The 13,216-nt window shown below is 38.6% G+C and overlaps 1 protein-coding gene across 1 annotated transcript; it reads right to left on the bottom strand.

The window, feature by feature from the left end:
* Nucleotides 1-2,123: 2,123 nt before the first annotated feature.
* On the bottom strand, nucleotides 2,124-10,076 carry LOC122050796 (ras-related protein Rab7-like). The gene is made up of 5 exons (XM_042611673.1): nucleotides 9,863-10,076; nucleotides 3,252-3,327; nucleotides 2,787-2,813; nucleotides 2,391-2,490; nucleotides 2,124-2,303 (listed from the first exon to the last, which is right to left on the bottom strand). Exons 1-5 carry the CDS (start codon nucleotides 10,074-10,076, stop codon nucleotides 2,127-2,129), a joined length of 594 nt encoding a protein of 197 aa, XP_042467607.1. The 3' UTR covers nucleotides 2,124-2,126.
* Between the last annotated feature and the right edge of the window lie 3,140 nt (nucleotides 10,077-13,216).

Genomic DNA, 13,216 nt, shown 5'->3' with positions numbered 1-13,216 from the left:
ACAAACTACAAGCTCAAATATCGATTAACACTAATAGATATCGTTTCGAATAAGATGAGCCTGTATTGGCAGAGGCAGAGGTTGGACCATGACTAGAAACTGTATTTTCCCAAACTACAAGCTCATTCCTAGATAGATGATTTGATGTTCGTTCCTCTTCTTGATGTTCATAAAACATAGGCTGCTTACCCTTTCCATCTGCAAAATAAAAAAAAAAGAGTATAAATACATGAAAACAATAAAATGATTTGGAAATCCGTGTTTTTTCCTGCAACAGGTGTATAGCAAGAAAAGAATTAGAACTTATAGCACAAAATTTTTGGACATCAACCAGAGAACAAAAGAAGCATTACCTGAAGTTGAGACACGAACCACTTCATTTGCATCTTGTAGAGCGAATGATGATTCATGAGAAGTGGCAATTGAGGGTAGAATTTCTACAAGAATAGATTCCGTTGCAGCATTAATATCATTAGGATGCTCAAGAGCGACAACCTTCAATATTCGCAGATCAATCTGTAAGGACATTAACAAAAGCGACGAAATCTTATGCTAGTGTAGGAACACTAACTAACATTTAAAACCAAATTTCAAAATATAAATTGCTCAAAGTTATTGAAGATTAGAGGCAATAAATAAATTTAAAATACAATCACGTTCAAAATAATTTAACTAATTACAAAAATAAACTCATTCCAACTTCAAGTGCATTTGATTAGTAACTTAAAAACATATCTGCAAAATATTTTTCAACAAGTACAAGCATGACATTTGTTATACATTTATACAAGGGTGGAGGCATATGAAGGGTTGTGGGTTCAATTGACCTCACAGAAACTTCAATTTTAATATATTTTACCAAGTAAATTATTTTTTGAACTTACACAAATTACCTTGAAATCATTCATTAGTTATTTAGAAAATATTCTCCCTTAGCAACTTTCTTTATAGCATTATCAAATTAGCCGTTAACTTAATGATGAAATCCAAAAATGTAAAGCATGATAAGATCAATTGGGTTCAATATACACAACCACATCAGCTTAATGGAAATTAAATAAAAAAAGACTAATACAATCTAAAATTTCATCTTGATATTGTACACATCAAGAAGACTGGCATAAGATGTTGCACTTGCCTGAACTTAAGGTTCGATTGAACAGGACCGAAGATCTCATCTTGTGCTATTTTCATTTCATCCTATAAATTTCAAATATCACAACTGTCATCACAAATGCAGATTGAGAGTTTACCAAACCTTTATAGATTTAAGGAGCCATACTTGTACATCAGAGAAGATGGTCGGCTGAATGTAATAACCTTTGTTTCCAATTCGATCTCCACCTGTTACTAGCGTAGCACCACTGTTGATTCCCGATTTGATGTAACGCAAAATCTTGCTAAACTGCTCCTCATCAATCTGAGATATGTGTGAAGAACGAAAGTACTCAATATGGACAGGTTTCAGAACTTCTTTGTTAAGAAGCTAGACGACTTTTTCATACATGTTTTATATGAGTTATGCATGATCAAACAGCAATCGAATGAGATGAAAATTAGTATGAGCACATAAATTAAGACACAAACAAATACGGCAGTTTCTACCTTTCAGAGAGAACAAAGACAGAAAAAGGAGGATACCTGAGGACCTTGTTTAACACCCTTTTTAAAGGGGTCTCCAACAATGCGTTTTAAGGCACAGGCGTTTGCTTTCTCTACAAACTCATCGTATATACGCTCCTGAACAATTTCAATATCCTAAAGATCACATAAATGGAAACTTTCATGACAAAACATTCTCAAAGTAAATAATGTTCATAAAACTTTGCATGTTTAAAGTAAGTAAACCTTATAACCATCTTTAGCTGGACTTCTAGAACATGCTTTGCAATCACAACAGTCGCGACAGACAAGATCCTGATGTAGATCACAACAGTCCGAAGATCATTTAGAAGCCAAGACATTATAACTTTGCCACGTGCTCAAGAAAGACTCAATTCCAGATGCAGTCTATAAGATCCTGATGTATCTAAAACTAATACCAGAAAAGGGATTATATTTCAGAAAATCAACAAACAAAAGCATTAAGATATACAAAATTAGAGTAAAAAAAATGCCAAGTTAGGCTAGAAAGCCAAAGAGATAATACTATGGACCTGATTAAGAAATTCATCATGCCAATTATCAAGAGTGTCAAATGATCTTCGGACATTAACATCATAGACCAAGACGCAGCAGTCAACTCCTCTGTAGAATGCAACACCAAAACTCTGGAATCTTTCTTGTCCTGCAGTATCCCAAATCTAGACCACAAAATGATGCACAATTCAAGCACTAAATGAAGGAACCAATAAGAAGCTTGCCAATGGTTCGTTCAATTTCAAACTCACCTGCAAGGTAACGAGTCTGTCATCAACTAGAATTTCCTTGGTGACAAAATCAGCGCCAATGGTGACCTTATACTGTTGCGTGAACTTTTTGTGCACATATCTAATGGTGAGGTTTAAGAGACCACTAAATGTAGATAGAAGGCTACACAACAATTAGATCATGAAGAAATTGTTCCATAACGACCCATAAGCACCATAAATCCGAGATCAGAAACTCGCTTATCTCTGGTTTGTAGTGAAATAACAAGGGGAGTGCAATTCTAGATAATTGGCATTTCATGTTTACGGAAAAGAAAGACAAATAAAAGAAATAAATAGTCCAGATCAGTAATTATCAAATGTAAGGGAAACCTCAGATTTACAGAGACGACAAACAAAGAGGATGATGAAGGATACTGGTTCATCAGCGACGTCTTTCCAACACTACACATCAAAACAAATAAACCAAATAAGAGTTAGCTAAAACCTAGGTAGCCAAACGGCGGGATCCAAGGTAACAAGGCGAGATCAGGACGGAGGGAACAAGGCGGAGGAATCCTCTAGCACTTATACTGATTTCACCTTTCTCTGTTAACAATGATATACTTTTCTCAATCAGTTAAAAGTTGCAGCGGAACTTGCTCGACATACTTACCTCGCAGCAACGATGACAACTCCTGGTTCTACACCTCGTAGATGGAAAATGGAACAGAAATCAAAATCTATCAAGGATAAATCTCTTAGTGTATTCCTAACGACGACACGAAGCCTGTCCTACAAGTTCCGATCGAAACCCTAAATTGAGATTAGTAGGGCAAATGAAATAATCTACTGAAAACATCATGACGAACAATGATAGGAGCATGGAGAAGGAAGATTTACCTCGATGAACGAGTTCTCGACGCTGAAATAACAAGAGCTGAGGGTGAGGCAACCAAAATCCGCGACGAGCGGTGGGCTGGAATTGGGATCGTTTATAATCAAACACAACAGAATAAGGCTGAGAGAAGGGGCGTCGATCTAGGAAGGGGAAGAAGGAGATGAGGCTGAGAGAGATGGTCGGACGGCCAGCGGCGAGGAAGAAAATAGTGGTGGTATCGCGTTATAGGTTTAGGTTTGAACGGAAGAGTGAAGTGTTGTAAATTTTGGCTAAGTATTGGTGGGAAAATTATATTATTTTATTTTGGTTCATAGACACCGGATTTTAAAAACCGCTGTTAAAATCGGTGTCTATTAACGAAAAAAAAAGGCGCTCATAGACATGCCTAAAAAACCGATGTCTATGAGCAAAAATCTGTGCTCATAGACACCGGTTTTTAGAAAAATCGGTGTAAAATACTCAAAGACATCGGTTTTTGCTTAAAACCGTTGTTGTTCCACCAATGTCTATGAGGGTTTTTCTTGTAGTGATGACTCTTGTTTCCTTAAACCTAGGTTTTGCTCTTTTGACCCTTTAAGCAAATTTTTCATTCTTTTAAGGGATTTTTCTAATTTCTAAAATTTTGACCTTAAAACTTGATTTTTCATCATTAAGTTCTCAAATTTTGATTTTCTATTATTGCCTTGGACACTTTTATTTTTAGGAACATATTTAACTTGTATTGGTTTTTTTTTACCTAAATCATTTTTTACCTTCCTATCCTTGGGTAAGGCAGTCTTAACATGAAAAGATTTATAATTCTTTTTATGATTTTCATGCTTTTCTATTTTCATAATAAATGATATTAAAATGATAGAAATTATTCATATCATGCATTTTATCATGATTTAAATAAGCACCATTATTAATGGAACGTTAAGCTTGCTTTTGGAAGTTCCCCTTTGACTTGTGCTTTCTCCTTTTTTTTCTTGGTTGGATTTCTCCCTTTTGGACATTGGCTCCGATAATATCTCTTTTGTTTGCACAAGAAACACATGATGTGCTCCTTTCCTTTGCGTATCTTGGAGCCGACCTTCTTTGTCTTCTCCTTGCCCTTGGGTGCCATTAGCTTCTTTAGCTTAGCAATGTGGGACTAAAGGGAATTGAATTAAAAATCCCAACAATCCCCCACTAATTCAAATTATTTTAGTCAAAAACAAAGATATGTTCTGAGCCTTGGTTGCAATGAGCTTTTAGTGAAAATACCTTCCGATTTGAATTTTCACCTAAGTACACCAATCTTATTCACATAGGTTTGAAAAGAACAGAGTCTTGATCTTAAACCTTTTATATATGAAGATCAATTGGTAACAACTCATCACTGGCGACGGTTGAATCCTTCTGGGTTGGTGCATTACGGCCATGCCACCGAATCTTGTTTCATAAGTGCTAAGGAGAGTTGCCTAGATCCCCCACACTGCGGCCTCACAGTTACACTTACATAGGTGAGTTCTCCAAGGATGTACTGCAAGCATCCTGTCATTAAGACCTTGAACTCATTAAGAGCTCCTAAGCTCATCCTTACTAGCAGTCAAGCATCTATCCAGGGAAGAGACTATGAGATTACATCTCAATCAATTTGATGCTTACGTTTCTTATAGTTTGTTTGTACCACATTGAACCTATTTTTTGGGATCTCCAATCAGATAGGTTGGGTTGCCGCTATAGATGAAACCAGGACAGGCCTCAGTCCCATTCCCTTACTGGATCTCTTGATTTTCTCAGAATCAAGTCCTTTAGTGAGTGGATCAGTAATATTTTCTTTTGAACTTACAAAGTCCAATGACACCACTCCAAGAGACACTAGCTCACGAATAGACTTCAATATTATTCGTACATGTCTCTTCTATTTCTGGTTATACTTGGAGCTTCTAATCTGCGCTATTGTTGTTTGATTATCACAGTGCACTGAAATAGAAGGTATTAGCTTCATCATCAAGGGAATTTCAGAAAGAAGACCCTTAAGCCAATCAGCTTCAGTTACTGTGGTATCCAAAGCACACAATTCTGCCTCAGATGTAGACCGGGTTATAATTTTCTGTTTAACAGACCTCCAAGCAACTGCACCTCCTCCAAGTGTAAAGACATAACCAGTAACGCCTTTATACTCAGCAGTGTCAGCTATCCAACTAGCATCACTATATCCCTCCAGGACTGCAGGGAATCTCCCATACCACAAGCCCAAGGATATAGTGCCTTTCAGATATCTGAGTACTCTGTCTAATGCATCTCAATGCGTTCTGTCCGGACAACTGGTAAACCTGCTCAATTTCGTTATAGCAAAAGAAATATCAGGTCTAGAACAATTAGCTAAATACATTAGACTACCTATTATTTGTGAGTATCTTAATTGAGACACTGCCACACCACTATTATTCTTGTGGAGAGTTTTTGAAGGGTCATATGGTGTGACAACAGATTTAACTTGGCTATAGCCATATTTCTCTAATACTTTCTCAACATAGAGTGACTGAGAAATTGCTATTCCATCAGTTGATCGAGTCAACTTCATCCCTAAAATCATATCAGCACAACTCATATCCTTCATATCAAACTTACCACTTAAGAGGGCCTTAGTATAATTAATAATAGAAAGGTTAGTTCCAAATAGTAGAATATCATCTACATATAAACATAGGATAATACAATTATCACCTTTCATTTTAGCATACACACATTTATCAGAGTCATTTACTTCAAAGCCAAACGATAGCATAGCTCTATCAATTTTTTCGTACCACTGCTTTGGGGCTTGCTTCAAACCATAAAGAGATTTGACTAACCTACAGACTTTATTCTCATTTCCAGATACTACATATCCCTCAGGCTGATCCATATATATCTCTTCTTCTAGATCTCCATTCAGGAATGCCGTTTTGACATCCATTTGATGGACCTCAAGATGATATATGGATGCTAATGCAATTAACACTCGGATTGTAGTAATTCTGGTAACAGGAGAATAAGTGTCAAAATAGTCAATCCCTTCTTTCTGTTTGAATCCCTTAGCAACTAGGCGGGCTTTGAATTTATCTACTGACCCATCAGGTTTTAGTTTTCTTTTAAACACTCATTTACATCCTATAGTGTTACACCCAGGAGGTAAATCTACCAACTCCCAAGTGACATTAGAGATAATAGAGTCCATTTCACTTTTAATGGCCTCTTTCCAGTGCTTAGCTTCAGGAGAAGCCATAGCATCTCTATATGTCACAGGGTCACCTTCTATATTATAGGTGATAAAGTCCTGGCCTAAATCCGTAGACACACGTTGCCTCTTGCTCCTTCTCGGTTCTGTATACTCACTAGATTCATCTAGTCTAGAGTGATTTGAGGAAGGTGTACCCACTACGGATAATGGGACCTCTACGGAAGAAGACTCATTTCTAGTAGGAATACTAGATTGAGGTGTTCTCGTCTTCATAGGAAATATATCCTCAAAAAATGTAGCATCGCGAAGTTCTACAATAGTATTTGCATCTATTCCAGGAATTTCTGATTTAATAATCAGGAACCTATATGCAATACTATTTTGAGCATAACCTAAGAAGATACCATCTACGGTCTTTGGACCAAGTTTTTTCCTTCTGTGTTCAGGTACTAGTACCTTTGACAGGCACCTCCACACTTTAAGGTATTTCAAACTTGTCCTTCGGCCTTTCCAAAGCTCATATGGGGTTTTATCCCTTGACTTCATTGGGACTCTATTTAGCACATGTCATGCAGTGTATAGAGCCTCCCCCCACATAAAGTTGGGTAACCCAGAACTGCCTAACATGGAATTAATCATATCTTCAAGGGTCGATTTTTTCATTCTGCTATACCGTTAGATTAAGGACTATATGAAGCAGTTACCTCATGGAGTATACATGTATCTTGACAAAATTTTTGAAACAGGTTTGAGGTATATTCTCCACCCCTATCAGACCTTAACCTCTTAATAGTTTTGTCGGTTTGATTCTCAGCTTCAGATTTAAAAATCATAAATTTATCTAAAGCTTCATTCTTGATTTTTAGCAAATAAACATAACAATAACGAGAGTGATCATCAATGAAGGTAATGAAATACCTTTTATGGTCTCTCGTTATTACACCGTTAAACTCACAACAGTCAGTATGAATCAATTATAAAATATCAGAATTTCTATCAACTGATTTGAAGGGTTTACGGGGTTGTTTATATTACACACAAATTTCACATTTTTTTCTTATCATTTATAGCATGCTTAGGGATCATGTCAAGATTCATCATCCTTTTTACGGTATTAAAATTGACATGTCCTAATTTGTCATGCCACAGATCATAAGACTCAATGTTATATGAACAACCAATATCAGAAGTTTTATTTAAAGTAGCATTTTCTACATTGAGTTTAAATATACCTTCATTAAGATAACCTTTTCCAATAAAGGTTCCTAAATGTAATATTACAACTTTATTACATTTGAAGTTCAACTCATAACCAGCACGGACTAACTTTGATCCGCTAATCAAATTCCATCGGACCGCTGGAACATGATGCACCTCATGCAGTGACAGGACTTTTCCAGAGGTGAACCTCAGGTCAACTTGTCCTATCCCAAACACCCTGGCTGCAGAATGGTTCCCCATGATCACGGAAGTGCCTTCAATTACCTAATAAGTAAGGAAGGTAGAGTGATCAGCACAACAGTGTACATTAGCACCTGTATCAACTAACCATTGATTGGGTTGATAGATCAAGTTTAGTTCGGGTTTGAAGGTAACAAACCTATCGCTGGTGTCGCCACTAGCAGTCACGACATTTACTTGTGCCTTGGTGTTGGACGTATTGTTTTGGTTTTTCTCCTTGTCCTTTCGCTTAGGGCAGAATTTGGCATAATGTCCAACCTGTCCACATGCCCAGCAAGGCTTAGGTTTGGTTCCAGTTTTCTTTTGAACCTTTGGGTTGGGTTTCATCTTGTTTTTCATTTTCTATTTTTTGAATTTTCTTCTTGTCAGATGAGACTACTACATTCTCCATTGGAATAAAATCCATAGGCATTCTTATATCATCATTTTTATGTTACTTCCGATGTTCTTCTTCGATATTTAAGGCAATCATCAAATCTTCGAGAGAGATTTTACCTCTTCGATGTTTAAGAGTCATGTCAAAATCTTCCCAACTCGGAGGTAATTTTTCGATGATTGACAAGACCTGAAATTTTTCAGGTAATGGCATATCTCCTTCAGCAAGACCATGAATTTGGACTTGGAATTCATGTGTCTGCTCTATCACATATTTGCCTTCAACCATTTTGAAGTTTAGGAATTTTGCCACAGTGTACTTTTCTAAACCAGAATCTTCAGAGTTGTATTTTTTATTCAAAGATTTCCACAGCTCTTTAGCTGAAGCGGTTGCACAGTACACATCAAATAGTGCGTCTGAGAGGACAGATAGGATTCTCCCATGGCAGAGATAATCCCTTTGCTTAAACCTCTCTAAGGCAGCACTACGGGCAGGTTCCTCTTCATTGGGTGAAGGAGGGTTTGTTTCTATAACGGAGAATAGCCCTAGCGTAGTAAGTCAAAATTTCATTCGTTGTTGCCAACGTCTGAAGTTTTGTCCGAAGAATCTTTCGGGTCGGGCGCTAGCCTCATCAGACCCCGTTACCCTATCGTTCATCATGTTTATCGATGCTACAATAAATTCTCTAAAATTGTAATACAACTAATTACGCTAATACAGTAATCTATAATTGCACCAATAAATGACGAGCATGCAATAAACATTAATAACAGTAAGGGTTAAGAAATTGTGTATCTCCGATCGAAGCGTCGGACGTGCCGACTATCTTTAGAGAATTTATTGCCGCCCACGGTGCATAGGCTCTTCGGCAAAATCCTCCCAAGATCCGACAACCGCTCGCGTCGCTCGTAGGTGCACTCCAAAACGAGCACCGCACTCTGACTCAACCTCAGATCGCGAACCAAGCCTCATAACAACTCGGAAAGAAGGAAGAAGAAGTAGAAAGCAAGGAAGAAGGAATGCTTTGCTTTATGGAGTGAGTTGAGAAGGAAGTGAGGAAGTGTATTTATACACTTGAAGCAGTACAGAGGAAGAGATGCACACTTTGCTTATGCTTCCTCTTCTCACGCGCGGATGCGTTGCTTCGCATCCTCACGCGACGCGGACAGAACCTGTAAAATATCGGAAAATAGGCGAATATTAATAAGGAAATTTTTCGAAATTTTTGGAAATTTTTCAGAAATTTTTCGGAGCTTGTATGGACGAGTTAACGGGGATAAAATTTGAGTTCCGGGAAAGCCTGTTTAGGTTACCCATTTAAGTGAGGAAAAGTTTACTTTTTCCTTTATTTTTCTTTTATTTCTTTTCTTTATTCTCTTTTCCTCCGTTTCTCTTCTTCGCCGAACCCACGCGCGCCTATTCTCCTTGCCCTAACCACACTCGGCGGTTCCATCTCCCTCCGAGCGTTTAGGTTGTGATCAAGGGAGAAGCCGAGCACTCATCTTCATTTTCTTTCTTCTTATTTGCCTTCCGACGTCGATTCCTTGGCCACAGAAGCTTCGCGCGCCGGCCACAGGTTGCCAAACCATTTCCGGTCTCCCTCTCTGGATCACGGCCAACAGGGGCTCGCCGGAAGTCTGATCTCTGCCCACTGACGCCGGCCATCTTTCTCTTCATCATTTCTCTCGAGACGCACACCGCCGGCCGCTTGTCCTCAGCAAAGTAGCGCTGCACCCCTTGTGCCATTTTTCCTCTTGTGTCGATCAAGTTTCTTTGCCTAGTCGACATCATCACTGCCATCGCGAGTGCCCTAGCCGGTTCCGACGCCACTGCTGACCACTGCCTTGTTTCGTGTTTGAGCAGCCGGCGATCGCAGGGATCTTCCTCACCAGTCCCGTGCCCTGGGTTTGATTTTTTTTTTCAGCCGACCTTACCTCATTTTTCTCGGAGACAAATCGATTAAGGTAAGGTTAGGTTGTTGATTAGGTTGGTGTTTAGATCTATGATTCCCATGGCTTGATATTTGTTCTTGTTCTGATCAAGGATATTATTGCTTGATACCATATTGATCTGTTCTGTGGGAAGAATTCCAGCAAGGTGCTGTTCTGTGGTTTGTTTTAGGTCCGGCAGTTTTCTAACAGCGGCTACTTTTCTTCGGCAGCAACATTTCTGCTGGGAATCTAGGTAAGATGTAGGATAACAGATTGTTGTAGTAGATTCTGTGTTGGTTGGACTATTATGATGATAGATGTGGGTTAAGTTTATATGTTGAATTAGGTATGTTGATTTATGATTTAGGGTTTTTGCCCTAGATAGTTTTAAGGATTCTATTTAGAAATTCACTGGAATTTTTGCTAAATAAATAAATCTCTATTGGTATTACAGGATTTTGACACGAGACGATTATCTCGGAGTCGGATTGGACCTTTCTATTATCGGAGGCGGGTACTTTTGACTTTTTGTCTTTGATATGCTTAGTAATGAAATTAACATGTTGCATTAATTGTGTTTCTTATCTGTTTCGGTTAATCACTACCCAAATCTTGGTACATGCTTGATTGATTGACTGGTTTGCATCTCATGTATATTTTACCTGTTTATACATGCTTATAGGGGTAGTGATATACCATGCTTTACCATGTTCAGGACCTAGGTTTTATACCTTCTGTATACCTTTGGATTGATTTGGATTCGTTGACCTATGATGCATTTTTATATATATGTGGATTAGGTCAGGATATTCTTGTGGTTAGTACCATGCACCATTTGCATGATTGCATGCTGTGCGATAGTCCGCTCCATTATTGTTGAGCACATCGCCAGTTACATGGATCTGCACACACCACCACTCATGGGTTAGTAGTCGATTCAGGCAGAGAGACTCTGTTAGGCACTGTTGGTCCACTCATGGGTAGTGTGACACAACGTGTTATCCGGTAGGGATTCCTCCCTGTCATTGTGTACCGGGAGTTGAGAGCATTGCGCTCCCCCATTTATGATTTGGGGTAGGAGGATAGGTGTACTCCGACAGCATCCCGTCCACTCGGTCACTCATCAGGAGTAGTAACGACAGATTGCACGGTTGTCACAGCCCTACCCACTCGGCCTCACTATTGTGTGTGAGATGATCGACTGGCATCAGGGGTGACCAGGACGCATCATTGGCATCATATGAATGATGCATTTATTGCTTGTGTTTGTGTTTGCTGCATTTATATGCTGCATATTGTTTGGATACCTATGTTTGACATGCATACAGGATTTCCTTATCCCTCGGACTGTTTGACCTTATACTCAGGACCTGGTTAGTACAGTATTCTCCTGTTTACTTCAGATGCATTTTTATCTTTCTTATCAGGAGACTGTACGCATGATTAGTGCTAGGTGATATTTCTTTACTTTGCATATCAATTGTACCTGCTGAGTGTTGGACTCACCCCGCCTCCATTGTTGTTATTTTCAGGTTGATGCTGTCCGGAGGGAGTTCCAGTCGCTAGTCCTCACTGCACGTAGTGCTAGATCCCTGCAGACCTCGAGGATTTATTTACCATTTGGTTTGGTTTTTATTTGCTTATGTGTGTGCTTGGTTATTTGGATACTTGGATATCGTATGTTTTTCTTTTGATATTGATGGATGTTCTATTCGATATGTTTTTACTACATACCTGCCTGGATGGCAGAAGAGGTGAGTTTCGTCGGATTTGAGTTTTACGAGTGTAGTGGAGTAGGGTGGATTTCGAGTCAGTGTAGTATTGTGATGTACTATTATAAACTGCGTGGTGAATGTTTTTATTTATTGTTATTATTCCAGCCGCCTGTGGCTGAGGTATATGAGATGTAGAAAAGTTTCAGATTGTCCGCCGTACAGGGGAGATGCTGCCGAAATTTCTTCGGACAGGGACTCCTCCGGGGCGTGACAATTTAGTGGTATCAGAGCACAGTTATACGATCTTTTGTTTTCGTATTTTGGATGTTTGGGATAACCTGATACCAATTTATTTACTTGGTATCAGAGCGCCAAGTTTGGCGATACTTGTTGGATTTTTGTATTATGGATTTTCGAGATTTATCTGATACCAATTTATTTGGTATCAGAGCGGGTTATGATACCTGCTTTTGGTGTTCTGGAGATTTATCGGATACCTGTTGTTGGTATTCTGGGTATTTGCGAGTCAAACTGGGCATTTTCGGATTTTCGATATGGTTATGTTTCGGATTTCCGTTTCGGATTTATTTGGATTTCCAGCGATATTCTCGTTCGGAATTTGAGATCAGAAGTTGAGGACTGGACAGCGATGGAACATCTCCAGACGGCAAATAGGTATGATGTTTATTTTATGATAGTTAGGACATCTATTAGCACTTTATCTTTATTACCTGTCTGGTTGTTATAGCCATATTACATGTGATGGGTTAGCCACTGATCTTGGTCGACCCTAATAGAGATCAAGGATTATAGTCTCTGGTGATTTTTCATATCATACCATCAGTAGTTTTAGCTTCTGTTACTACTAATAGGAGATGGAGGCACATATCAGCCTCTGCTATTGTTAGCTGGGTAATGGATGATACCTATATATTCTTGTGGACTTAGCCAGTAGAGTTTTTATATTTGTATCTTTTGGATATTAGAGTATCCGATACGATGAAAATTGGTCATTGGAGAGTTATCATGTTTGATCATTGTTGAGAATGATTTGAGGTTGAGGGATATTAAGAGATCAGATATTGTGATGTGTTGATTTCTAATGATTTATTAGAGTAAATGTTATGTGGTTGTTTGATGATCTATTAGTGGATAACTATTTTGATGATTTATTATTTGGGTTGTCGTTGATGGTGACATAGTGAGTGTCATGTTTGATGTTCACAGGTTTGATGATTATAGTTGGTGATCAGGTGGAAAGGACTGATTTAGCCATATACCATTGTCGGCTTGG

This window comes from Zingiber officinale, chromosome 3A (genome assembly GCF_018446385.1).
Source record: "Zingiber officinale cultivar Zhangliang chromosome 3A, Zo_v1.1, whole genome shotgun sequence".
Taxonomy (NCBI): Eukaryota; Viridiplantae; Streptophyta; class Magnoliopsida; order Zingiberales; family Zingiberaceae; genus Zingiber; species Zingiber officinale.
This window is presented reverse-complemented; position numbering and strand designations above follow the sequence as displayed.

Excerpts from the sequence above, each read along its gene's own strand:
- LOC122050796 (XM_042611673.1), bottom strand. The coding sequence starts at position 10,076 with ATGGCAGTGATGATGTCGACTAGGCAAAGAAACTTGATCGACACAAGA. Across the intron at positions 3,328-9,862 it reads AGAGAGGGAGACCGGAAATG|CCCACCGCTCGTCGCGGATT; the intron begins GTTTGGCAACCT and ends TCCCAATTCCAG. Across the intron at positions 2,814-3,251 it reads TCGAGAACTCGTTCATCGAG|TGTTGGAAAGACGTCGCTGA; the intron begins GTAAATCTTCCT and ends TTTGATGTGTAG.